The sequence below is a fragment of the Drosophila obscura genome, unplaced genomic scaffold (genome assembly GCF_018151105.1).
Source record: "Drosophila obscura isolate BZ-5 IFL unplaced genomic scaffold, ASM1815110v1 contig_4, whole genome shotgun sequence".
Classification (NCBI taxonomy): Eukaryota; Metazoa; Arthropoda; class Insecta; order Diptera; family Drosophilidae; genus Drosophila; species Drosophila obscura.
In genome coordinates, this window is record NW_024542828.1 from 3,169,682 (window position 1) to 3,195,144 (window position 25,463).

At 42.9% G+C, this 25,463-nt stretch overlaps 10 protein-coding genes and 1 pseudogene across 12 annotated transcripts; 1 reads left to right on the forward strand and 10 right to left on the reverse strand.

Moving 5' to 3' along the window:
• Positions 1 to 139: 139 nt before the first annotated feature.
• LOC111072835 lies at positions 140 to 2,440 on the reverse strand. Its single transcript, XM_022364920.2, has 4 exons — positions 1,974 to 2,440; positions 1,398 to 1,894; positions 961 to 1,324; positions 140 to 893 (listed from the first exon to the last, which is right to left on the reverse strand). The coding sequence occupies exons 1-4, from the start codon at positions 2,176 to 2,178 to the stop codon at positions 700 to 702; spliced, it is 1,260 nt and encodes a 419-aa protein (XP_022220612.2). The 5' UTR covers positions 2,179 to 2,440; the 3' UTR covers positions 140 to 699.
• Positions 2,441 to 2,831: 391 nt separating this feature from the next.
• On the reverse strand, positions 2,832 to 4,377 carry LOC111074331. Its single transcript, XM_022367074.2, has 4 exons — positions 4,145 to 4,377; positions 3,589 to 4,085; positions 3,161 to 3,530; positions 2,832 to 3,101 (listed from the first exon to the last, which is right to left on the reverse strand). The coding sequence occupies exons 1-4, from the start codon at positions 4,338 to 4,340 to the stop codon at positions 2,896 to 2,898; spliced, it is 1,269 nt and encodes a 422-aa protein (XP_022222766.2). The 5' UTR covers positions 4,341 to 4,377; the 3' UTR covers positions 2,832 to 2,895.
• A 78-nt stretch (positions 4,378 to 4,455) lies between these two features.
• LOC111074322 lies at positions 4,456 to 6,053 on the reverse strand. The gene is made up of 4 exons (XM_022367062.2): positions 5,778 to 6,053; positions 5,210 to 5,712; positions 4,783 to 5,152; positions 4,456 to 4,720 (listed from the first exon to the last, which is right to left on the reverse strand). Exons 1-4 carry the CDS (start codon positions 5,974 to 5,976, stop codon positions 4,512 to 4,514), a joined length of 1,281 nt encoding a protein of 426 aa, XP_022222754.2. The 5' UTR covers positions 5,977 to 6,053; the 3' UTR covers positions 4,456 to 4,511.
• Positions 6,054 to 7,887: 1,834 nt separating this feature from the next.
• On the reverse strand, positions 7,888 to 9,477 carry LOC111072377. The gene is made up of 4 exons (XM_022364218.2): positions 9,257 to 9,477; positions 8,681 to 9,183; positions 8,229 to 8,598; positions 7,888 to 8,167 (listed from the first exon to the last, which is right to left on the reverse strand). The coding sequence occupies exons 1-4, from the start codon at positions 9,453 to 9,455 to the stop codon at positions 7,962 to 7,964; spliced, it is 1,278 nt and encodes a 425-aa protein (XP_022219910.2). The 5' UTR covers positions 9,456 to 9,477; the 3' UTR covers positions 7,888 to 7,961.
• A 574-nt stretch (positions 9,478 to 10,051) lies between these two features.
• On the forward strand, positions 10,052 to 11,770 carry LOC111072362. The gene is made up of 3 exons (XM_022364162.2): positions 10,052 to 10,680; positions 10,737 to 11,265; positions 11,324 to 11,770. The coding sequence occupies exons 1-3, from the start codon at positions 10,120 to 10,122 to the stop codon at positions 11,506 to 11,508; spliced, it is 1,275 nt and encodes a 424-aa protein (XP_022219854.2). The 5' UTR covers positions 10,052 to 10,119; the 3' UTR covers positions 11,509 to 11,770.
• A 588-nt stretch (positions 11,771 to 12,358) lies between these two features.
• LOC111071709 lies at positions 12,359 to 14,372 on the reverse strand. Its single transcript, XM_022363195.2, has 4 exons — positions 14,230 to 14,372; positions 13,654 to 13,883; positions 12,715 to 13,581; positions 12,359 to 12,652 (listed from the first exon to the last, which is right to left on the reverse strand). Exons 2-4 carry the CDS (start codon positions 13,865 to 13,867, stop codon positions 12,459 to 12,461), a joined length of 1,275 nt encoding a protein of 424 aa, XP_022218887.1. The 5' UTR covers positions 13,868 to 13,883; positions 14,230 to 14,372; the 3' UTR covers positions 12,359 to 12,458.
• Positions 14,373 to 14,684: 312 nt separating this feature from the next.
• LOC111073998 lies at positions 14,685 to 16,841 on the reverse strand (annotated as a pseudogene).
• Positions 16,842 to 16,877: 36 nt separating this feature from the next.
• On the reverse strand, positions 16,878 to 18,388 carry LOC111074017. Its single transcript, XM_022366642.2, has 3 exons — positions 17,432 to 18,388; positions 17,189 to 17,372; positions 16,878 to 17,126 (listed from the first exon to the last, which is right to left on the reverse strand). Exons 1-3 carry the CDS (start codon positions 18,281 to 18,283, stop codon positions 16,951 to 16,953), a joined length of 1,212 nt encoding a protein of 403 aa, XP_022222334.1. The 5' UTR covers positions 18,284 to 18,388; the 3' UTR covers positions 16,878 to 16,950.
• Positions 18,389 to 18,528: 140 nt separating this feature from the next.
• On the reverse strand, positions 18,529 to 21,397 carry LOC111074003. 2 transcript variants are annotated; one of them, XM_022366623.2, is made up of 6 exons: positions 21,291 to 21,397; positions 19,946 to 20,166; positions 19,397 to 19,887; positions 19,141 to 19,323; positions 18,892 to 19,075; positions 18,529 to 18,836 (listed from the first exon to the last, which is right to left on the reverse strand). In XM_022366623.2, the coding sequence occupies exons 2-6, from the start codon at positions 20,157 to 20,159 to the stop codon at positions 18,649 to 18,651; spliced, it is 1,260 nt and encodes a 419-aa protein (XP_022222315.2). In that variant the 5' UTR covers positions 20,160 to 20,166; positions 21,291 to 21,397; the 3' UTR covers positions 18,529 to 18,648. The 2 variants fall into 2 exon arrangements, with proteins under 2 accessions (XP_022222315.2, XP_022222322.2); XM_022366630.2 differs by lacking the exon at positions 21,291 to 21,397 and adding an exon at positions 20,232 to 20,322.
• Positions 21,398 to 22,614: 1,217 nt separating this feature from the next.
• LOC111074255 lies at positions 22,615 to 23,599 on the reverse strand. The gene is made up of 3 exons (XM_022366983.2): positions 23,214 to 23,599; positions 22,796 to 23,156; positions 22,615 to 22,729 (listed from the first exon to the last, which is right to left on the reverse strand). The coding sequence occupies exons 1-2, from the start codon at positions 23,319 to 23,321 to the stop codon at positions 22,800 to 22,802; spliced, it is 465 nt and encodes a 154-aa protein (XP_022222675.2). The 5' UTR covers positions 23,322 to 23,599; the 3' UTR covers positions 22,615 to 22,729; positions 22,796 to 22,799.
• A 162-nt stretch (positions 23,600 to 23,761) lies between these two features.
• On the reverse strand, positions 23,762 to 25,453 carry LOC111074230. Of its 2 annotated transcripts, none has more exons than XM_022366957.2 (5): positions 25,176 to 25,453; positions 24,621 to 25,126; positions 24,365 to 24,553; positions 24,129 to 24,306; positions 23,762 to 24,066 (listed from the first exon to the last, which is right to left on the reverse strand). In XM_022366957.2, exons 1-5 carry the CDS (start codon positions 25,384 to 25,386, stop codon positions 23,870 to 23,872), a joined length of 1,281 nt encoding a protein of 426 aa, XP_022222649.2. In that variant the 5' UTR covers positions 25,387 to 25,453; the 3' UTR covers positions 23,762 to 23,869. The 2 variants fall into 2 exon arrangements, with proteins under 2 accessions (XP_022222649.2, XP_022222655.2); XM_022366963.2 differs by having other exon boundaries at positions 24,621 to 25,105; positions 25,176 to 25,444.
• Between the last annotated feature and the right edge of the window lie 10 nt (positions 25,454 to 25,463).

The following is a 25,463-nucleotide window of genomic DNA, read 5'->3' on the forward strand; positions in this document are numbered from 1 at the left end:
GACTGTGGAAGCGCCCTCTCTGTTGATAAATTCGTCGGGGGGTACATTAAGTAGAAGGTAAGTCCATTTGTAGAGGTGCCTATTTGGGCGAAAAACCTTGGCATGCTTGGACCTAATTTTTATTTATTTATTAAGTATACGTGAGGTGAGGCAATGAAAAACAAGGGCTCGCTCTTTTCCTCACCTAATATAAAAACACCTTGCGCTCTGCTGCTCACAGTAAACTTTGGTGCCTTGGTGTGAGTGTGTTTTGGCTTGCGTGTGGAACAACAAAAGTGGGTGGCATGCGATCAGTTATATGGAACGTATACGCATTGTGGAACGGAACTATTGCCTCGCTTTATTCAAACATCACACGCGCTCTCGCTCCAAAGATAATAATTGGAAATGCTTTGACATGATATAAATGCAAACAGCTGTTGTGACAGTCTCTGTAAAAAGTTATATCCAACTCTATTGGAATTTCCATAAGACTCTCCTTCAATAGGGTATAATGATAAGAAGGCAACGCGCGTACTAACGAAAACAAAAACAAAAACCCACTGGATTTCTTTGGCTTATTTTCTTAAAAAGTATAATAGACAAGCATTGCCGCAGCTAAACAAAAGATAAATCTTTAAGATAGCCAAAGTCACTCCACAAGATACAGTAGAATTATATACATATATATACATATAAGATATTTAAGTAGAATCGCATTCAAAAGTCTAAAATGCCACGCCTATAGAGGAAGGGAAATATGCTGAGAACAGAGCGGACGTACAGGGGATTCGTGTAGACCTTGGAGCGAAAGCGATCACCCTCTTCGTCCGCCTGCATTAGGGACTGGAGACTCGCCTCCGTATCGACGGGCAGAAGGATGAACACCAGATGGGTAAAGGTCGTAAAGTAACCTAAGCAAAAGAGTTGCGTATATGAAAACATAACATAAAGATCCCTTGGCCTAGATCCTGTACTCACCCCAGAAACCATACTTGAGCATGCTCATGTGGAGCTCCCTTAGCAGTGGCATCCGTTCGTTGTAGTTGAGAATCTTCAGGCAGCGCACCAGATAAGCGTGATAGATCCTAACGAAGCAATCAAAGTGCTTGATCCTTATGCTATGGTGGGCCGAACAGATGATCAGCTCCCACAGGTCCTGCGAGGGACTGCCCCACTTGCACAGTTGAAAGTCCACAAAGCGCAGTTGATTGATCTCCCCGGATTGGGTATAGCTTAGCATTATGTTACTGGACCAAAAGTCCCCATGATTCAGTACTTTAAACTCCTGGGGATTGCTGTTGAAGCAACGGGCCACAGACTGCACAAATTGATCGGCTGTGGGCTGAGCGAAAGCGAACATTATTGATCGATCGATCTGCTTTTGGTGTATAAATATCCCATAGATCTCTACTTACAATGCGACTCACGTACTGTTCATGTTCCGCCAGACCCCATTTGGCCATGGCCGCCTTGTAGCTCTGGACACGGGCCTGATATGACTTGGATTTGTTGTAGTTGGCGGGCAGGTAAGTACGTTGGAAATCCTCCGGAAATGGGCCGTTCCGCTGTCGCCACACAGCGCTCGCCGCATGGAATTCCGCCAGTTTCTCGAGCACCCTTCTCATATGCGGCATATCAAAGCCCTTGAGACGATTGATATTTCGAAATTTCTTCGTTTTGAGATCCTCCTGGACGAGGCAGATGCGACCATTGACATTCTCCGACCAGTGGCATTTCGGGGCAAACTGCACCGTTAGGCCCGACTGCTCGTACAGCTGCTCCAATTGTGGTATAATCAGATCGTACATTTGCTTCTCCTTCGGGAAGATATTCAGGGTGTTGACGAACCCATTGCCCTGGGCATCGTCCAGCATGGTCTTCAGTACGTACGATTTCTGCTGTGAGAATCCGTCTGTGTGTGGCAGGCAGTGTGTGAATGAAGTGAGGTAATTGTTAGTGCAAATAACGAGAGTCCACCCCCTTTTTCTCACCTTTCATTTCAATGTCGACGATAATGCGCATCAGCAGCGATGTATAGGTCTCGCCCGGAGGCGTGGCCGGTATAATTGAGAGATTCAAGATGCGTCGAAATTCCCTCAGCTCACGTTTCAGCAGCTTCTTGAAGTACGACTCGTTGACCCACTCCGGTATGCGCACATTATGGCTAGTGCAGAATTTATTGCTGTTATCAGGCATTCTGATAAAAGATTTCCACTTGACTCTGCTTTCGGGGGGGCTCTGCTGTCTGCTGGTGTTGTTCTCGCACCGAACAGTGGGGTGCAACTGTTTTTGTGGCGCTCTGTTTTGCCTGTTCTTATCGAGAATGTTGTTTCTTATTTCGGTTTTTGTTTGGGTGGGGTGTGCAGGGTGGCAGGTGGGGCAAGGTAAGCGCTCACTTATCAGGCAATGCCAATTGCCCGGCCCCGTCTAACTGGTTCGTCAACAGCTCGTCAACTGAGAATCGCTTCGTTCGTTTGCTGGTTTGTTTTGGCCCAAAAGTCGCATCGCTCTCGCGAGACACAGACACAGGCGATACTGTGATAATTGAAAGAGCTTTTCCCCTCTCCTCTACTATATTTATTTAAGGTATGTGTGGGAGAATAGGGATGGGGAGTCGCAGTCTTATCAGCGCATTGATGATGTGAATGCCTGATAACCGGAAGGGTATGGGTAGGGAGGAAGCCCTTCTATCTGTTAGGGGGTGCAAATGTTATTCCTTCTTTGATGGACGTATCTCCCAGACCCTACAATCTCTACTGTCTGTCTAGCATCTGTTGAGATGCCCCTGTTCAAATAGAAGCTCAAGTACCGCCTCTGCTCTTGTATCAATTGATGGGCAGCCTGTTGAAACCAGATTCAATATTCGCATTTATTTATTTAATGGAAAGAATGGCAACTGCAACGAATGTCGATTCATTCGTAGTCGCCAAAGTTGAACAGTCCCCGCTTGCAGTAGAAGGGATACACCTCGCTGATGACCTCCACAAATGCGGGATTCGTATAGAGACGCGTGCGCAGACTTCTGCCTGCCTCGTCCTGGGACATGAGTGTGTGCAGATTGGTATTCCTGTCGCTGGGCAGCAAAACGGCAGACAGATGGCTCATCAACGCAAAGAAAGCTGAAAGGAAAGTGCATCTAGAGAGGCAATCAACTGTTTAGTCCTTGAGGAGAACCCACCATAAAAGGTATTGTTCTTTTTGTAGAGCGCAGCATGCAGATCCCTCAGTTGGGGCAGTGGCTTCTTGTAGCTCAGAATACCCAAGCAATCGATGAGATGTTCCCAATAGATTCGCACAAAATTCTCATATTCCTTGAGACGCAATTCCCTGCCTGCTGAAATGGTGATGATGAAGAGCAAATCCTGCGCGGGACTACCCCATTTGCAGTGCTGAAAGTCCAAGAGGAGAGCGCTGTCCAAGTCGTTATTCGAATTGTATTTAAAGAGAATATTGCTGGACCAAAAATCGCCATGAGTGAGTACATTAAAGTCATTGCCATCGGTTCTCAGCGAATCCAAACACATTTCAATGTACTGCTCGGCAGTGGGCTGAAATAGAGATGAAAATACATGAGATCTGACATCTTTTTGATGCTAAGAAACATACGAAATTCTTTAAATATCTCTCCTCGATTCCCCAGGTCTGCATGGCTGCAGTGTACTCCTTAACCTTTGCTTCGAATCCCCGTTTGCTATGCTCTGTGTTATCCTTATGGGCAAAGCCATGCTCAAAGTCGATGGGATAGGATCCATGGCGATTCTCGTAGACCACACTGGCGGCATGTAGCTTCGCCAGCTTACGAAGACTCAGGCTCATGTGTTGCATATCCAAGCCCTTGCTGCGATCCACAGTTACGAACTGCTGCGATGACAGATCCTCAAATATGAAGTACAAATAGCCATCCATTTCGCCGATTTCCAAACACTTGGGCACCAGCTGAATGGCATGTCCAGCCTCGCGATAGAGCTGCTCAAAGGCGGGCAAATAAGTGGAGTACATTTGCTGCTCCTTTTGGAAATATCGGAACTCCTCTACGAGCCTTCCACCTTTGTCAAATTCGAGGGTGCTCTTGACTACATAGCTCTGGCTCTTAAGGCTGCCATCTAAGAGATGCTTGGGGGTTTAAAATCCTTGATGCTGCAGTTGCAATAACTCATCTTACCATTTAGTTCCAAGTGCAGATAAACGCGCACCAGAATGGAGGTGAAATTACTGCCCGGCGGGATGGCAGCCACAGGTGTAAACTGTAGAATTCTGCCAAAATTTGGCACATCTTTGGCCAGTAGTGCCAGGAACTTGTCTTCGTTTAACCATTTGGGGATAACCAGACTCTCGTTAGGGTTCTCTATCGTGGACATGATGCTGATCTCTGACTGATCTTGGCTGAAACTTCAAGTTGACTGACTGGAAAGCATAGTTTATCCAGTAAAGATAGCACATCACGTACAGATAACATTAATAAAACCCATTACGAACAGTTTACTACAGTCTACATTTTATTTGCCAGCAAATTAGTTTCCATAAAACAATCAGACATCGTAATCAGCAAAGTTAAGCAGCCCGCGATTATAAAGAAAGGGATACAGATCCTTCATTACACTGCCAAAGGCAGGATTCGATAAAAGACGCAATCGCAGACTTTCGCCCTCTTCGGTTTCTGCTGATATAGTGTGCAAATTGCTGTCCTTATCGGTGGGGAACAATATGATTGGCAAGTGATTCATCAAACTAAAGAAGGCTGTAGAGGGAGAGCGAAAGATATGTCAATCATATGATAGAAGGTATCCTTAAGAAACGTACCATAAAATGAATTCTCCTTTGCATACATGGAGCGCTGAATATCCCTCAGTGTGGGAATGGGTTTCTTGAACTTCAGAACCTTGAGACATTCGATCAGACGATCCCAGTAGATTCGCACAAAGTTATCAAACTCCTTTATGCGAATGTCTGTGGCCGCCGAGAGTATAATAAAGAAAAGCAGATCCTGCGCGGGATTGCCCCATTTAACGATCTGAAAATCCACTAGGATTAGCTCATCTATTTTGCCACTTGGCAGATAATTGCTCATCAGATTGCTGGACCAAAAGTCGCCATGATTCAGCACATTAAAATCATTTGGCAGCACATCCAGGCAACTCAATGATTGAGCCCAATACTGATCTGCAGTGGGCTGGAAGGAGAAAATCATTTAAGCGAACTTTTCTTTTCGGTATTTTCATAAACTTACAAATTCCTTGACATACTTCTCCGCATCTGTCATGCCCCATGTCAGCATGGCCTTCTTAAAGGCAGGCTCTTTTAACTTAAATGCATCCATGTGAAATTTTGATGCTTTCAAGGTCACGAAACCCTCTAGGAATTCACTGGGATAGGGTCCATGCTGCTCCTCATAGACCGCACTGGCGGCATGGTATTCGGCCAACTTGTGCAGCGCCCGCGTCATGTGCTCCAAGTCCAGGCCCTTGGTGCGATCGATATTCTGGAATCTCTTCACGCACAAATCCTCGAAAATGAAGTGAATGTTGCCCTCGCGCTCCTCCGTGTGGAGACACTGCGGTGCCAGTTGTATCTTCCAGCCGGCAGTCCTGTACAGCCCCTCGAAGGCAGGAAGATATTTCTCGTACATCTTGGCCTCTTTGGGGAACAGGCCAAAGTCATTGATGTCACTGCCGCCACGTTCCTCTGGCAGCATGGTCTTGAAGATGTACGTTTTGGTTTTTACACTGCCATCTGAAGAGGATTATAAAACTATTTCGATCAGTTTAAGTTCTGGTTTTATGTACTTTTAAACTCACCCTTCATTTCCAATTCGATGTAGACCCTTATCATAGTCGAGGTAAAGTTCTCCCCTGGGGGAATCGCCGCCACTTTGGTAAACTTCAATATCTTCACATGATTGGGTTCATCTTTGGCCAGCACTCCAGTAAAGTACTTCTCATTGATCCAGTCGGGAATGATCAGATGCTCATTGGGATTAACTATTTCCTCACTCATTGTAGCAGCGTATATTCCTTCTTTCCACTTCCAGCACGACTTTTCTCTTCAATTGCTGCTGGGGCACTGAGCACAATTTTTTATTGGATTTTGTTGTCCCTTATCGGCAGCAAAAAAATTAGCTCATACATATGAGCGATACTCTTCCAGTGAGTCGGCTCTTTTGTGTAGCTAAAAATTAGAACTATCTTGCCAATCTTATCTATACGATGACTTTTCTGCTTTTTACAATTTAAGTATTAATTTGCATCGTTTGTCAAGAGACTCTTTTGTGTACATATACTCTGGGAGGGGTGCAAATAATCGTAACTATATTTTACAGATAGCTATGGCAAGTGCTTGTCCAGCTGTCTGAGTTGACAAGTCTCTAAGGGGAGAATTTATTGCACAAGCCATTAGATTTATTAATTAAGTGTTGCTGTTGCGACATGCAGCAGCGCCCATCGGTTGGCTATGGGCTTCTTAATGGTGCAGTTAATCCACGGATCTATTGGGATAGAATTGCTGTAAAATATAGTTATAGTAATTATGGAAGAATAAACGCTTTATTCTCTACACTAAATCAGTAAAATCTTTATTTTTCCAAGTGTATTTGCATTCGCCTCTTGGGCCTTGCTAATATCAATTATGAATCTAAAGATAGGCATAGAAATACCTAAAAACTAATCAGTGTTTGGTCATGATATTGGTGCAATCTATATCAAATACTCGTACATTATTGATAGCACGTACATGAATTTGTAGTAGAAAATATTTCCTTGTCGATTGTAGAAATTCAATACTGTGTTGCCAGAGGAAATAGGTTCTCAATAAAATATATATACATTTCTGAGATAGTGTACCCCCATAGAGCCCCACTCAAAAGTTTTATTGAAACGACACACGCATGACTAGAAATATACAAATTTAATTCTTGTTTGCGATCGTGTGGATTGCGTGTGAAACCTGCTTTGTCAGAGTACATTTTGGGGGCTGGCTACGACTTCAGTTTTGTGTGTTTTTTCGCAGTTTAGTTTTTGGCACCGTCATAATGATAGTGCCAGTGTGGGCCGGGCCTTAAGACGTCACCATACATCACATACTATCTATCATTAGCAGGTGAAAAAAGGCGCTGAGTAAGTTTTAGCAGCGATGTTCTATAGATCGGAACTGATTTGATTTGAATTGGATTTTTATGTATGAGTAACCATTACCTTCAGTAATTTATTATACCCGTACTCAAAAAAGAGTTAAGGGGTATATTAGATTTGTGGTAAAAGTGGATGTGTGTAACGCAGAGAAGGAAACGTTTCCGACCCCATAAAGTATATATATTCTTGATCAGCATCAATAGCCGAGTCGATATAGCCATGTCTGTCTGTCCGTCCGTCCGTCCGTCCGTCCGTCTGTCCGTCTCGATGAGCGCCTGGATCTCAGAGACTATAAGAGCTAGAGAAACCAAATTTGGTTTCAAGCATTATGTGATATCACACTGCTACAAGTGTATTTCAGAATTTCGCCCCGCCCCCTTCCGCCCCCACAAAGGACGAAAATCTGTGGCAGGCACAACTTTAAAGATACGATAAAACTAAAAACGCAGTATCGTAGAGAATGCCCATATCTACCAGATTGCCAAATCTGAACTAGATCGGATCATAATTATAGCCAGAATGAAGAAATTAATTTTCTGTTGCTTCCCCTGCCCCCTCCTGCCAACGACCATGCAACTCATTTTCCTTCTCACTCTGCCGCATTCAGTGCGCGAGCAACCCCAAGCGGAGGAGATGTAGAATCTAAATGGTACATGTAGAATATACATGTTAGATGTATAATATACATAGTATATGTAGATGTAGATAACAGATGTAGCAAAAAAATGTAAAATGTAAAATGTTTTTTTTTTTTAATTCTAAATAATTATATGCTCAAAAATGTATATGCTGACTGAGTACGGGTATAAGTAGAGTCGAGTCCCCAGAAGCGACTCACACGTTCCTTCTCGTTTTTTAATAGAAATCATTAAAGTTAAAAATGCCACGATTATAGAAAAATGGATACAGATCCTTCATAGCCTCCACATATGAGGGATTTGTAAACAAACGGAGACGGAACTTGTGCCCCTCCTCATCCTCGCGCATCAAGCTATGCAAATTGGAATCCTTGTCCGTGGGAAATTTGATGACAGGCAGATGATTGAACACCGCCATGACAGCTGTTAAAGAAAACCCACTTTCATGTTTAGTTTTTAAAGCGAAATTAATTTCTAAACGTACCGTAGAAGGTGTTGTGCTTTTTGTACAAAGAAGTTTGAAGATCACGCAATGTGGGCAATTTCTTTTGGTATTTGAGTAACTTTAAGCACTCCACGAGACGCTCCCAGTAGATCCTAATGAAGTAGTCGAACTCCTTGAGCTTAATGTCGTTGGCCGCTGAAAGAGTGATGAAGAACAGCAGATCCTGCGCAGGACTGCCCCACTTGCAGAGCTGAAAATCCACCATAATGAGCTCATCGATCTGGTTATTTTCGCGATAGTTGCTCATCAGATTGCTGGACCAGAAGTCACCATGGGTGAGGGTATTAAAGTCCAAAGGATCCACAGTCAAATTACTAGCACACACTTTTCCATACTGCTTGGCAGTTGGCTGAAAGGGGAGAGAGAATGGATGCTCACAACACAACAATTTATGGACACTTTACAGAATAGAAGACATTTCTGTGACTTACAAAACTTTTTGTATACTGCTCCTGATCCTCCAGTCCCCAACCGGCCATGGCCTTTAGAAAGGATTCCGATTTCACCGCCCAACCATGCACCTGCTGAGACAGTTGATTTTCGGCAATGAATCCTTCATTGAACTCTGCGGGCAGAGGACCCTGCTGCTCCACATAGACTGATGCAGCTGCATGGAACTCTGCCAATTTATGCAGCGCGCGCTGCATGTGTGGCAGGTCCAGGCCGCGAATGCGATCGACATTCTTGAACTTCTTCACGGCCAGATCCTCAAACACAAAGTTAATGCTCTCCCCACGCTGCTCTGCAAACAGGCACTTGGGTGCTAGCGCAATATCCTCGCCGGCTGTCTTATAGAGAGCCTCGAAGGCGGGCAAAAATGTCTGATACATCTGCAACTCCTTGTCAAAGATGCCACATTCGCGGATCTCCTTGCCACCACGCTCCTCTGCCAGCATTGTCTTGAAGATGTATGTCTTGGGCTTGGTGCTGCCATCTATTGTAACCCCCCCAGAGGATCATAGTTCTGGTTATATCATATCCCATACGAGTGTCTGTGGCTTGCTTACCCTTCAACTGTAGTTTCAAATGAATACGCAGCATGATGGAGGTGAAATTCTCGCCCGGTGGTATGGCTGCCACCGGCTTAAAGCTGAGAATTTTCGCATACTCAGGCTCATCCTTTTGCAGGACAGGCAAAAAGTACCCCTCTTCTATCCACTTGGGTATGTCCAAGTGTTCATTGGGATTTTTGATCTCTTCTGCCATTTACCAGCTTTCCTGTTGGAAGTTTTACTCACAGTGATTTCTTTTTCTTTATTTATAGGAAAATATTCATATCTATTGGAGCTTTTGTTATAGCCATATGAGAGCTTCCCGAGAGAAAGGGGGAGAGAGCTTTGGGTTTAATTCGATTATTGAGTGTTACAAATGGAGAACTAAAAACCTCTTTCAACTTTAGATAAGATTTCAAATGAAATGTTTTCGCAACTCAAGAAATACTTACACCAGCAATCGTTTACAAAATAAATAGAAATTGCTTCCGCAATTTGGAAATCAATGCAGTGGACCATCAGAATGGCTGAAAATAAGGATTTCAATGCCGACGAATTGGTAGCACCCGAGTGGCTGGACCATAATGTTGGTATTAAATGATGAATGGAGTGTAAACAAATCTTAAGTTAGTTTCTATGGCAACCTTAAACATGGAGAGCGAGCAACGATCTCTTGCCAGCGAGAGAGTTCTTATCTCTTTTTGTATTTTAATCGCATACACTCAAAGCTCTGCGAAAGCTTCCACAATTTCATTACGCATTGAAAATGTTTTGCTCTCTCCGAAAGCATATAAAGTGTAATTTGGAGTAACTTCGTTCAGTTAGTTGGTTTAACAAACTAGTAGAACTTTTGGCCAGCAGTACTCCCGATTAGAAAAATGTCGGGAAATCCAGATACGAGTATTAATGACTTCAATGCCGACGAACTGGTTGCACCTGAATGGCTGAATGTTGAGTTTATCACAAAAGTTCTGAGCGAGCATGAAAAGGCTGCCGAACTAAAGGTCACCGGACTACAATTTTCTCCAGCCAGCGCCAAGGGCGACCACTATGCCAGCGTCATGTTTCGCGCCAAAGTGGAGTACACCACTCGAAAAGGAGCCGCCACCAAGTCGCTAATCATCAAAACAATGCCGGAGCAAGAGGGTCACAAGAAGGATATGCTGGGCGAGTCGCCAATCTTCCAAACGGAGATTGGAATGTACGGCACAGTACTGCCAGAATTCGAGAGGATACTCCGGCAGGCGGGGGACGATGATAAACTCTATGTGGACTGCATCTATCACAGTCTGAAGCCGCGTCAGGTGATGATCTTCGAGGATCTGGTGGAGATGGGCTTCGTTGTGATACGAGATCGTGAGGTAAACCTCGACGAGGTGCGTTGCGTCTACTCCAAACTGGCAAAATTGCATGCGGCGAGTATTAAAGTCCAGCACGAGGTAAGACCCAATGGAAATCGATCTTCAAACTGTGACTAAGATTCTCTTTCTGATAGCAACCCACAATACTCAAAGGCTACACCAACGGTCTGTTTGATATGCCCAAGGTGTTGGAAGAACCATTCATTGGCACTGGGATGACATTCTTTCTGGAACTGCTAGAGAAAGAGCCCGAACTGCGAAAGTACAAGGCATACTTTGAGAGCATAAAGGGCGACCTGCTACAGCGACTGAAGGATGAGTGGACGCAAATGCGTCAGAACCCGAAACCAGATCAGTATTACGTCCTCAGCCATGGAGATTTCCATCTACGTAATATGATGTTCAAGCACAAAAAGGAGACAGGAGTATTCGAGGACGTCATGCTGTTGGACTTTCAAATGTGCAATATTTCCCCCATGACCAATGATTTGATCTACTCGATATATATGCTGTTGGAGCCACAACAACGAAGGGATCATTGGGAGGAGCTGCTCAAGCATTACTTCTCCGTTTTGGTTGAAACTCTGAAGAAGATCGGATATAAAGGAGAAATGCCCACGGAAGCTGGACTCTGGCAGCGATTCCATCAACGTAAAAACTCTCGTAAGTTTGTGGCTCCGATTCCTAGGTATACAATCCCTATATCCCCACATCCTTTCAGACTTTTTCCTGCTAAGCACATTCCTGCCATTAATGTGGGCCCTTAGGGAGAAGGCCACCGATTTCGGTGAACTATTACAGAACGAGGAGATCCGTAGAAATTCCTCGTTTTTGGAGGGTTATGTCAAAGATGTCACCATATTATTGCCCCGCTGGGAGAAATTGGGTTACTTTAAAAATACCTAAAGTGTTGTGTTTCTATGTGTTCCTTTCAGCCAAGATGATCTTTAAAATTATCTTTTGCTTGCAAATAATTAAACTTTCAAGAAAAAATGTTAAATTTTGCTAAATTATTTTGTATGCAAAAAAGAACCTCTTAAATGTTGACTTATATCGTATGTGGAATCTGGAACTATGTAATATATGTTCATATTCTTTATCTGCTTTATGGAACCCACCCTACAATTTAAAGAATTTTCTGACTACGCAACACATTAAAAAAGAGATAATTCAAAAAAAGTTATCAGACTGTTGGCATCTCATTTGAATTGCTGATTTCAGTCACTCCCTGAATGAGAATTATTTGCGTGTTCCTAATTAAAGATCTGCCCACCCACCCCATAAGAGCATACATAACAGTCGACGAATGCCATCATATGTCATTCATTATCATGACAAGTGGGTAATTATTTCTCAGAGAAAAAATATAGAAATGTGGTTGACCAGTGCTCTCAACCATGATTGACAAGTGTGGAGACAATTCTGTGGTCGGTCTTGTTCAATCAGTTGTAAAGTTTCTCAAAAGATTTCTTTATTGATTGCTGAACTAAAGATAACAAAAATATAACTGAAACTAAAAACTAATAACAAATAACTGGAGGCGTACCTAATTTGTTGTATTTTTTACGTAATTAAAACCCATCAACCCAGCCTCTCTATCAGCCCTATTACCCCAAAGCTAAGCAAACTCGTCTTTTGCGTGTTTTCATTTTCAGCCAGTCATGATGATTTGTTTACGAGTGAAACTTGCCAAAAGTCCAAAGTTCAGCCATTTACTGAGTTCATCAATGGGAAGCGAACAAATATTTCGTTTAATTAAATAGAATTTCTTATTTATTGCACATTCCTATGATATAGTTTATAATATCACAACAGATTAGGTGGGTTAATACTAACAAGAAGGAAACATACTAGAACTACTCCTTCAAAAGGCCCTTCAATTCGAAGAATGGAAGCAACAGCCTCATGGCCTCCACATAGTAGACATTGGTGAATGTTTTTGTGCGCATGGCATCGCCTTTTGGACCAGGATCCATCATAGTATTGACATTTGAATCCTTATCGGAGGGCATGAGGGTGGCCACCATCACACCGTTGGCGGTTAGGGGTCCTGCAAAGAAAAATGAGAGTTTAGAACGGAGAAGTCAAACGAGAGACGCTTCACAAACTCACCCCAGAAGCCATACTTGAGCATCATAATGTGGAGATCCCTCAGCGAGGGAATGGGCTTGGAGTAATTGAGCAGTTTTAAGCACTCGGCCAGACGTTCGTGATAGATCTGAATGAAATGATCGAATTCCTTGACCTTGATATCCAGCTGGGCGGATGTGCAGATCAAATACCAAAGATCCTGTGCGGGCGAGCCCCATTTGCCAATCTGCAGATCCACAAAGATTGTTCTGTCCACTTCGCCGTTATCCTTGTAGTTAAACATTATGTTGTTGGACCAGCAGTCGCCGTGGTTCAGCACATTGAAGTCGCTCTCATCCACCTTATTGACTTGCAGTGCCAGATCGAAAAACTCAGCGCCAGTCCAATACTTTTCAATGTATTTCTCGGCATCATTGAGGCCCCACTGGCGCATGGCACTGATGTACTGCGCCTGACGCATCTCACCCATTTTCTCGAATAGCGGACGACTATCCTCATTGTACATGGATTTGTTGTACTGCTCGTCGTAGGGGCCGTTAAGGTCGTACACCAGCACCGAAGCGGCATGTAATTCGGCCAACTTTCGGAGCACACAACGCATATGCTCCATGTCGAAGCCTTTGAGGCGATCGCAGTTCACAAACTTCTGCCGACTCAGATCCTCAAAGACCAGGCTGATGGCCTCGGCCGTCTGATCGACGAGCAGACACTTTGGCGCCAGCTCAATGTCCACACCCGCCTCCTTGTAGAGCTGCACAAACTGGGGTATATGCACTTCGTACATTTGCTTCTCCTTGGGGAACAGACCCATCATATTGATGGCATCCGCGCCCTCGCTGGACTCCAGCATCGTCTTCAAGATGTACGACAGTTCCTGCCTGCTGCCGTCTAAGGTGGGTTTGGGTTTTGGGGATAAACAAACGGGGCATTCCGAAGAGATTTTCGCACGGGACTACTCACCCTTCAGCAACACATCGATGTGCACTCGGATCATCACGGAAGTATAATTTTCCCCTGGTGCCGTGGCCGCTATGGGTGTGAAGCTGATAATCTTATCGAAGCCATTCACATCCTTTTCGAGGATTGGCAAGAAGTAATCCTCGTTCACCCACTTGGGTATGGTCAGGTGCTCGTTGGGATTCAACGGCTTCTCTGAGCTGCTGTTGGGCGACATATTGTGGGCACGGGCACTGAAATCAAGAGATCAGAGATCAGAGATCGGAAACGATCAGAATCGTGGGTCCAAGATCAAAACAATTAAGCAATGCTAAAGCATTTCCTATTTTAATGTTTAAAAAGTGTGGCGTCATGATGAGTGGGCCACTTTACACTGTCTAACGAGGAAACTTATCTAACTTTAGACGGTGTTTGGGTTATCTTTCAGTTGCGCACAATTTACTATAATTTCATTCAGTTCAGATATGGCAAAAGGCAGTCACATGTAGCATATTCTTGAGAGGATCACCTCTTGAGAGGCTGGCAAATCTCTTTTAGCATTTCACTTAAATTTCGCTTTTATTGTGATTTATTACTGACCGACTTTTCTAAATTTCCAATTTGAATGTTTGATGAATGGGGATGCCCGCTGGGAGGGAGAACGAACTGCTTGGGTTGCTGTGTTGCTGCTGCTGCTGCTGCTGGGTTGTCCGACGATTTCTAACGACAAACAAATACTGAGCTTCCAGCACGGTGGGGCACACACTTATGTACCGTAAGCCCCAGAGCGCGACAAGTGTATGGAACTACGGAAGTGTGTGTGCTGATAGCGTAAACTGGTTTTTTGTTTGTTTGGACAGACGCCGCCGCACACACACACCCACAAAATTGAGTGGGGAGTGGGGGTAGGCGAAACAAAGTGCAACAATATAATCACAGCCATATAATCATTTCCTTTATCTAATAATAGAACACATATTTGTGTCGTAGACAAAGGACTCAGGATAGAATCACACCTTCGACTTTTGTTCGATTTCAATTATAAATTCCTTTAATCATATTTTAAATCAAAGCCTGACGAGAACAATATATAGCGAGAGGTAGAATCTATAGCTAAACAGTATATATAAGTATATATCCTATATCCATATACTACTCCAAATCCAGCAGACCCTTGTTATCGAAGAACGGCAGCAACTGCCTCATTGCCTTGACGTAGTAGGGATTTTTGAAGCTTTTGTCTCGTAGAGCATCAGACTCCGGTCCGACACCCATTAGCATATCCATGTTGAAGTCCTTATCCGAGGGATAGAGAATGATCACCGTCACTTGCCGTAAGGGGACCTACAAAAGTAACAGATTAATCATAGAGCTATTCATAGAGAACCCCTTTGAAGACTCACCCCAGAAACCGTACTTCAACATCTGCGTTTGAATATTTCTCAAAGAGGGAATGGGCCTCGAGTAATTAAGCATATCCAGGCACTCGGCCAGACGATCATGATAGAGCCGAATGAAATGATCGAATTCCTTGACTTTGATGTCCAGTGATCATGTACCAAAGATCCTGTGCGGGAGAGCCCCATTTGTCAATCTGTCTGTCAATCTCCCCATTCTCCTTGTAATTGAACATGATATTGTTGGACCAGTAGTCTCCGTGGTTCAGCACATTGAAGTCGCTTTCGTCCACTTTGCTTAGCCTTAGCGCCGCATCAAAGTACTGTGAGTCTGTCAGGGATTTCTTGATTTATCTATCCACATCGGGAATGCCCCACTCGAGCATGGCTTTCTTGTATTGTGGCTCACGGATCTCACTGAACACGGAAATCTCCCTATTTTCTTCATTAAAAAAGGATTCATAAAACCTCGATTGACGATTGACCGCCGAGGCCGCATGGAGTTCTGCCAATTTCCGTAGCACGCAGCGCATCTGGGCCATATCGAAACCCTTCAGACGATCGGCATTCTTAAAATTCTGACGACTCAGATCCTCAAAGACCAGTGTGATGCTCTCCGGCGTCTGTCCAATGTGCACGCACTTTGGCGCCCCCCTTGTTGGCATCCAGCTGGGTGTTCAGTATATACGATATCTTTTGCTCGCTTCCGTCTGCAAGAACATTGGAAATGGGAGTTCTTTTGTACGGAAAAACTTACCTTTCAGCAGTATATCAATATATACTGTGAAGCTGCGGCCGTGGCCGCAATGGGTGTGAAGCTGCTAATCTTATCAAAGCCCTTCACATCCTTTTCGAGAATGGGCAGGAAGCAATCCTCATTCACCCACTTTGGTATATCCAGGTATTCATTGGGATTTACGGGTTTTTCTGACATTATTTCACTGATTTCTGACCAAAAAAAAAAGCAACAGTTTAATTTATTATATAAAAAACAACTCGTGGCGGGATGGCGAATCTTCTGCTGTGGTTCTGCGAAAAGACAAACAATAAATGAACGCGCTTTAATGTGTGTTTTAATATGTATATAACTTGGGAATGCTTCGATAAAGAATATTATAAGTGATTCTGTTCCATCCGTTTCCATTTCCCATATGCGGTGAAATTTTATCAGAACAGGTTTTATGGCAATCCGCGAATACCTTATCATCATTATGACATAGACAAATCTGATCGAAACATGCAACTAATTCTACTCGTGCATTTATATAATTATAGGTTTACTCGTACAGCTATTGAATGTTTGATTAAATATTCTTTGCATGTATGTATGCGCTCCATGTATTCCCACAGAACACACATGTTGACAAAAGAACAAAGTACCATATTGTATTTGTTGTACAAACAAATTAATTAAAATTCGAAACACTTTGTGGTCCACTGTCACTGCCAGGCGAATGATCAATCGTCTGTAAATAGATCTACATACATACATATATGTATATACTCGATATAGAAGAGTAGCTAAATGGGAAATGAAAATGGGGAAATGAATGACTGAATGAATGTATGAATCGAGAATGCGTCTCGTCATCCCACATTGGTACAATTGACGCTATGGCGCGTGCGATTCCAATTTCTGGTGGGCCTGATTTATAAAAACAAATACAAAAACAACAGAAAATCTATTATCAATTTAGATTGTTGTGTCGTCAGAGATTAGGTTTCCTTACCACTTGACTCGTACGTACATATGAGTAAATCGACATAAAATGTTTGAAATAATGCAAAAATAATCGAATAGTAACAGCGTCGTGCCATGAAACCTCATAATGATAGGAGCAATGAAGAAATAATTATGGTTAGTATTTCTATTTGTGTTTACAATACATTGATACATAGTACATTTTGTAGAAATAAACGAGATCTAACACCAATTGAGCAGTCCGCGCTCATCCATCCAGGGCAGAATGTCACCTATGGCCTTGCTGTACTTGCGATTCACCATGGAACCTCTTAGTTTGATTGCATATCGATCGGTGACCTCGTCCTCGCTTTGACTCATCATGGCAATGGGCAATACCCGTGTGACCACCACATATGCTACAGCAAGGGAGGCATTGGGACGATCAATAGAATATAAAATCTCATGGAATGTCTCTCACCTGCCAAACCATTTTTCTGCAGTCCATCGCGTATGTTCTTGAGCTGCGGCGAACGATTGCTGTAGTTGAGAGTCTTGAGACTATCCATCAGATGGTAATAGTAATACTGCACGAAATGATCAAATTTATCCAGCTTGATCTCCATTTGGGCGGAGGAGAGTATGGTATAGAACAAATCGTGTGCCTAAAGGGGAGGAATATTGAATGAGTTTTAGGTATAAAATAGGTGGAAAGAATACCAACCGGAGATCCATACTTGACCACCTGATAGTCAATCAGAGCCGTATCCTCCACATTGCCAAAAGTATCGAACTTCACCATCACATTGTTCACCCATCCATCGCAGTGATTGAGCACATTAAAGTCCGTTGAATGTGGGCTTTGGCTATGTAGGTCAAGCATGCGATCCACCAGGACACGCTCCTTGCTGACGAGTCGCTTGTGGAAACGTCCGCCCAGACTCGAGCGCCTGAGCTGCGACAGAAATGGGTCCGCATCGTTCAGTTTATTCAGTATGAGCCTGTTGTTCCGCGTGTATACCCCTTCGGCCACCAGTTTGCCAAACATGCCGTGGCACTCCACATAGGCAGCCGAGGCGGCATGGAATTCGGCGAGTTTCTTCAGTACCGCCCTAAGACAGACTATATCGAAGCCCTCCTCCCGACTCACGTTCTTGAAGCCTTTCGCCTTGAGATCCTCCATCAGAATATAGTGCACCTTGATGCTATTGTCCAGCTTGAAGGCACGCGGACCCAGCGTCACCTTCTTGCCCACCGCTTGGTAAAGCTGCTCGAACTTGGGCAAAATGTTGTGGTACATCTGGTGCTCCCGAAAGAACAGCTTCAGGTGGGACATAATCTTGGCCTGAAACTTGCTGCAATGCTGCGCCTTCAGCATGAACGAGATCTTCCGCAGGGTCTGATCCCGCATGAGAACCTTCGCACGGACGGGCAGCAGAACGGTGCAGTTGCGGAACTGCACATCTTCAGTGGCGGGCGTAACGTCCAGGATCCTTTCACCATCCTCCAGGCTGGCATGAATCGCATTATTCAGCGATAGGGCATTCACCCATTCGGGCATTCTTTGGCTCTTCATTGCACTTGGAATTTGTTTTATTTTTTTTTTCACTAAATTTTGTATGTAACGAGCTAAACAAAAAATACACTTCTAACTGAAAGGATACAGTAAACAAATCTAAAAGAATTTTGAAACAGACTAAAAAGCCTACATGAAGATTGTGTCAAATGGATTAATGGACATTAATGGCAGGGATAGCAGGGATCGAATAGGTTCATACAACCCTCGTTGAGGGGCAATGGAAATATGGTTGAAAAATATAAATCATTTATGTATTTTGTAGCCCCATTGTATTTGATTGTCAAAAATTGTACAATTTGTGACTGAATTGCTATAAAATATACATGATTAGGAGACGAAATTTTGGCCCCAAAATATAATCATCATTTCCAGTCGAGCAGGCCGCGATTATCCAACCATGGCAGCAACTCCGTCATCACTTGCACGTATTTGGGGTTCGTAAACATGGCAACCTTCATTTTGGACTCATCATTCAGATAGCTCTCCAGATTGTCATTGTTTGACTTGTCCAGCATGACCACAGGCAGCACTTTGGATACCACCATGTAGGCTACAGAAGTTGTATTAGCAAATGAGTAGGAGAGAAATCCATTTGATTTACTCACCAGCCAAACCATTGCGGAAGAGGGCTGCATGGAGGTTCTTTAGCTTGGGCAGGGGTCGATGGTATTGCAGTAGCTTCAGGTTTTCGATTAGATTATCGAAATAGAAACGCACCAGATAGTCGAACTTGGCAGTCTTTAGCTCTGGGGCAGCCGAAGACAAGATAAGATAATACAGATCATTGGCCTAAGGGGGGAAAAGGATACATATAAGAAACTTTTCAGACATGCAAATTAATATTTTATGCCCACCGGACTGCCGTACTTTCCCACTTGAAAGTCAACGAAAAGAGTCTCCTTGATGGTGCCAAAGGCATCGTGCTGGAACATTATATTGTTCGCCCAGCAATCGCCATGGTTCAGGACATTGAATTCCCTGGCATTGAACTGCTGATCCTGCAGCAGACGATCCACCAAATAATTGTCACTATCAGCCTGTAAATCAGACCAGAAAAATTAAATTAAATATCTCTTGTTAATTGCTGGGGAAATCCATCTGTAAACCCACCAACTTTTCGTATATCTTTTGAGCGTTCTTCCATTTCTTGAGCTGTGCCAGAAAGGCACCAGAGGCATTGAATTCCTGCAAGAGCTGTCGATTGGCCTCGCTGAACACTCCCACGGTGAACTCTTCCCCGAAGAAGCCATGATGCTCCACATAGCAGGCGGAGGCCGCATGGAAGGCGGCCAGCTTCTCCAGCACCCTCTGCATGTGAATCAAGTCCAGACCTGCCAGGCGATTGGCATTCTTGAAGTTCTTCTTCTGCAAATCCTCCAGCAGGATGTAGTCCACGCCCAGATCGCGGTCCACCTTGAAGGCCTTGGGGGCAAACTGAATGGGCTTGCCGGCATCCGCGTAGAGCTGCTCGAACTTTGGTAGAATCGAGTGATACATCAGGTCCTCCTTGTGGAAGAGCTTCAGCCTGCCCAGAATGGCGGCCAACACCTCGTTGCTGGGCTGTGCCTTAAGCACAAAGGACAGACTCTTGGTGGTGTGATCTGGAAGATCAAAAGGATCAGCATATTCTCAGATTGTAATGGGTCGTAAGACACTTACCAAACAACTCCACATCCACCAGCAGTCGGAGGAATAGGGAGGAGTAGTTCTCGCCCTCACTGCTGCCCTGCTGTGGCGTCACAGCGATGATCTTCTCAAAGTCTCCGATCTGTGCCCGCACTGCCTTCTCTAGTGTGATTTTTGACAGCCATTCGGGCAAATTGCTAGCAGGAGCAGGCGTAGCCTCATCGTGTCCATTGGTTGCCGCAGACATGTTCGACCTGTCGAAGATTATCGCGTTAATTTCTGTCAATAAATTTAAAATTTCGTGCAAAAATAATCTTACCCTGATAAGGGTATGGTAACACTAAAAAGGCAAGTTTCGTCAAGTTTTTATAACGGTTATCAACGCCTAATCACACATAGGTGGCGCCAATTGCTGTTTGTTTTGAGGCGCGAGAAATTGAAACCCAACCCATTGAGAATTTATGTTTGAACAGTGACAGCAGATATCTTCTTTTGCATATTTTATTATAATTATTTAAGGATTACTGTGTCGGCAACCATCAAAGTATGTTGAGATAATATTGTGGAATCAGTGCAGAAAAAAATTAATAAAAAGGGGCATATCAGAAATCTTTTAGTTCCTAATAAAACCTCCAATAAAACCCGCTCTGGCTCTAATCTATACGAGTATCTAGGCTGTCACACAGTCATTCTACCTTTTGTCAAGTGTTTTCTCAGAATCAAGAAACATTTAGTGCAATTTATGATAGAGAAGAACACTCAAACGTAAGTGTAAGCGCATCGATATGCGGGCAGGCATATATAAAATATTATATATTAATATAACATATCGTTTCATAGATAAATTCATGCGAATCATGAGTAATATAATATTATAGGGCTTTATTTGCAATCGGGGTAATTACCGAACTTTCATTGATTAGGCAATTATCAAGCCCAATCGCTATTTAATGAAGGCAAATCATAAATCAGGTCACATGTCAGTTATTGGAACACACACACAAACACACACTGACACAGGCCAAATCGATAATATTACGACACCGGTGGACAATACTTAGTACCTTTATTTTTATGAACAGGGAAAACCAAACGGCGCACAGATCACAGAAGTATTATTATCCTCTTATAAGGATAATTAACTTGAATTATTTACAGACTTATTAGCTTCAGTCCAAAACGTTGGTTTTTATACTAAATTTCGGTTCTAATCTGTAACCGTTTTTATATGTTTTCACACCTCTGGCCCCTGCCAACACACAGAACACCACACCGCCGTAAATGCCCGTATTAGGAACTAAAGAAATTTCCGTGGAAGCCGCGAATGTGTCACCCACCCTTAGCTACTTATGATGATATGATTTGGGGACGTGCAAACCTTTTTTCCTTATTCCTTAATTGGTAAGTGGAACTTTGTGCTGATAATTTGAGCAGCTCTCTCGATTGACTGCAGTCCCGGGCGACTGTCGATTTGAAAATACGAGCACCGCGATACGGGGACAACCGCTTTTGCCCCGATTTGGCTATACGAAAAGAAATTCCTTATCGCCTTGCATTCGATTGAAGTTTATTTTGTAATTCAATTCGCCAAAACCGGCAAAAAGAGACGGCCATCACCCATACGAAACACCGAGGGTCGGAGCGGGTAGTGATGTCTTTATAAACATTTGATATGGAACGAAACGTCGTCTATTGTTTGATTGATAACAACAGAAAAAAAAACTGTTTCTCGTTTCTATTTCCATGTCTTTATCGGGTGCTCATGTTTCTCTTTGCTCCTGCCATTCGCTCTAATTATTTTCTGATACTTTATTAATTGCTGTTCGCCAGCAACACTCGACTCTGATTCAGTGTGAGACATGTGATGGGTAGACAACAAACCACAAGATGTTCCTCGAGGTTTCCAGTGTAGAATCTCTCGAAAGTTTGGGTAGAACATTTGGTAATCTTTAGAGGCCAGAATTTGCATGTTACAGTGTTCCACCGATCTATCAATATCTTCAGTTTCCTTAGAATGCAAATTAATTTCATGTTCCTCATCGATAGCGTTGGCACAACATCTCCTGCATACATATCTCTGGAAATTCAAATTAGAGATAATACAAGTCTACTCCATAAAGTACACTGATAAAAAAACCGCAAAGTAAAAAGAACTGCACTAATATTTGAATTAAATATGTAATTTTTTAATACAAATATAGTAAAATGAAATAGAATTCGCTTTGATTCAAATATAAATGTATTAAAAAGGCTTTTTAATACTGTCATATTTAATCTTAATACAAAAAACAATAAAATTAATATAATATATTAAACTTGTAGTTTAACATAATAAATTTAACTATGAAACATACTCAATGTAAATATGAAATATATTTCAGTTAAATATGAATTTTTTTTAAAACAAATATTTTCATATTAAGATCAAAATGTAAGTGAAAAATGTTCAGTTTTATTACAACCGCTCTTGGATGAAAATCAATGGCACAAATTTTTAAATCTAAGTGATAAATTAAAATTTCAGTGCTTTTTTCTATGGGTATTTATATCTCCTATTTCCGGGTTTCTTTTATATGGAATAGCTGACTAAACAGTTCTTAGTACTCGAAAACAAGTTTTGGCTTTTATTTTATGAAAATTATTATATAATTTCAGTAAAATACCAGTAAAAATAATTTCCTTACATATGTATGCTGGCACTGATTTGCTTCTTATAGCGATCATTTGAGTACATTTTCATTTTCAGGTCATCCCCATTCTCCGCTTCAGTAATTAAATCGCTCGGATCGAGGAGCACAGAAGGACAAAGCATCAGTCCTGTATAAACGGTAATAAATGGGTTTATCAGCAGCTTTTCCATGAGAAAGAGAGCTTTGAGCTTACCCACTCAACAGTATTTGAGTAGCTGCATATGGAGAAATCGCAAGGTTGCGATCTTATCTTCTGGGTATTTAAGTGTTTTGAAGTATTCGATCAGCTGATCGTGGTAGTATCTAATAAAGTAATCGAAGTGCCTTATCTTTAAATCGATTTGCGTCGATCCCAGTAGGAAATACAACAGATCAAGGGCCACACTGGCCACCTTCGGCAGTTGCAAGTCCACGAAATAGGTCTCCGCGGGCTCTAGCGATCCCGATTTATAGCGTAACGTCCAACAGTCGCAGTGGTTGAGCCCATTGAAGTCCTGCGGATTGGGTTTGTTCATGACATACATAGGATTTACAATCTTGGGCTGTAGTTTGTGCTAAAACATAGAAGGATATGTGTGAAAATTATTCGGCAGAATTCATCAATCACCTACCACTGCCGCGCTGTACTCCTCATAGCCCCCATAAAGGGGCAGACACTTGAGCAAGTATTTGCCCAGAGTCTTTGCCACCTTTTCGATGTGGTTCCTCATGCTGTCCATATATGTGGGTGTAAGATAGTTCTGGGTATACGAATCCTTTAGCTCACCCGCGTGGCCCAGGCGGCATGCCACTGGGCCAGCTTCTTCAGGACAAAGTGTAGGCGCAGCATAAACGATGAATAGTTCTCTCCCGGCTTGACCCCAGCCACAGGTCAGAAGCTTTTGATGCCGGCATACGCATCGCCGGAACCCTTGGTCAATATATTTTCGAAGAGCTCTGCCTTTAGCCAGACTGGGAGCGGTACCGATACGTTCTCTTCCGCCATCGTGGATAAAATGATTGGAGGAGCTTTGTTGCCAAACACTGAAAGACATCCAGCGAAAAAGAGAGAAAAAAAGCACAGCTAGAAACTTATGTGGAGCGAAAGAAAGCTTTGAACAGCAAGTTCTCTTGTATTCTCTTCACTCACGTAATTGGTGGCATATGGTGGGCAACTTTTGATTAACAAAAGTGCATTTAATTACAATCATATCATAATATATGCAAAAGGTACAGCAATATACTTATTGTAATCTTTTAAACCTTATTGAGACTCTGTTAATGCTCATTAATTATATTCCATGGCACCACGATGATGCAGCCAAGGCAGGACGACATCCACATGCTTTCGGTATCTGGGATTTGTGAACACTGTCTTCTTAAAACTACTGTCTTCACCGCTTAGGATTGTATCGAAACCACCATCGCCATCCAGTATGGGATCCAGTAAAACAAATCCCATTATAGATATGCAGCAGACTAAACCTGAAAGATTTATGAATAAATTAATGATTGAAAAATGGAATCTAGGGATGGAATTTACTTACCCCAACCACTGTATTTGGACAGATCGTTACGAATTCCTCTCAGAGTGGGCAGAGGCTTCGTATATTTCAGCAATTGAAGATGCTTAACGAGTTCCGAGTGATAAAACCAAATGAAATAATCGAATTTCGTTGTTTTTATGTCCAAACTTGTTGACGATATAAGGAAGTAGTACAAATCCTGAGAGAAAATAGAATATTAGCATGCAATCCTGATGGAATTGTTGTGGATTACTCACCTGCGCCACTGTGCCCCACTTTGGTATTTGAAGATCCACGAAATATGTATTCAATATCTCATTCTTCTCATTGTACTGAAACATAATGTTATTGCTCCAAGCATCACCATGATTGAGAGCATTGAATTCATCGGGTTTCGGTTCGCATATATCAACCGCCAAATCCTCAAATTTTTCCGAGATGCTGAGCTGTAGAAAGATTTATAGATAAGATACGAAGATACTCATTCTAATTTTTTGTTGTTGTTTTACATACCAAATCTTTTAGGTATGTTTCGCGCCCTTCATAGTGTTCTATGTACTTCAGCAGCGACTTAATGCTGCCATTAAACAGAGCATCAACGATTTCTGGGCTCCTGAAGAATCCTTTCGTGTACTGCTCCTCATATGGTCCCTTGGTATCCACACGGACTGCCGATGCGGCATGCCACTGAGCGAATTTCCGCAGCGCACTCTCGGTGTGGGCTTGATCCAAACCCTCTAGACGATCGGCATTCCTAAATCCTTGGGGCTTCAGGTCTTCCAGCAAGACATAGTTATCGGTGGCAGGGATCTCGTAGGTCTGAGCCCCAAACTTCACTTCGAGGCCCACATCACGATACATTTGCTCCATTTCGGGCACAACTTTCATGTACATTCCCCGCTCTGTATCGAATATATTCGATTTTTGCAATAGCTTTCGATAGGCGTCCGTGTCGTGGGGTGTCTTCAGCATAAAAGCCTTTGTGATCTGTGATTGATCTTGAAATGGACACAAAGATTCTTTATTAAAACAAACGATTAGATCTGGTTAGATTTAAGAAGCACCTACCTTCAGTTTCTACATCCAACTCAACTCGCAGCATTATGGTGGCATAGTTCTCCCCCTTAGCTACACCTGCAGTGGCTCTCAAGGACTTTGTTTCCTTGTAATTCTTCACCTGCTGTTTTAGCAGATCTTCAAAGATCTCTGGCTTCACCCAATCCGGAATTTGAATGGCTTCTTCCGTGCATTGCTCATCGTCTTTGGTCTGTGGCGGCATCCTGACTGTGTTGATTATTTCGCTTTCAGAGATTTACTCGTAGTGCTGGGTGCTGCCTTCTAGCGCAGGCTTTTAAA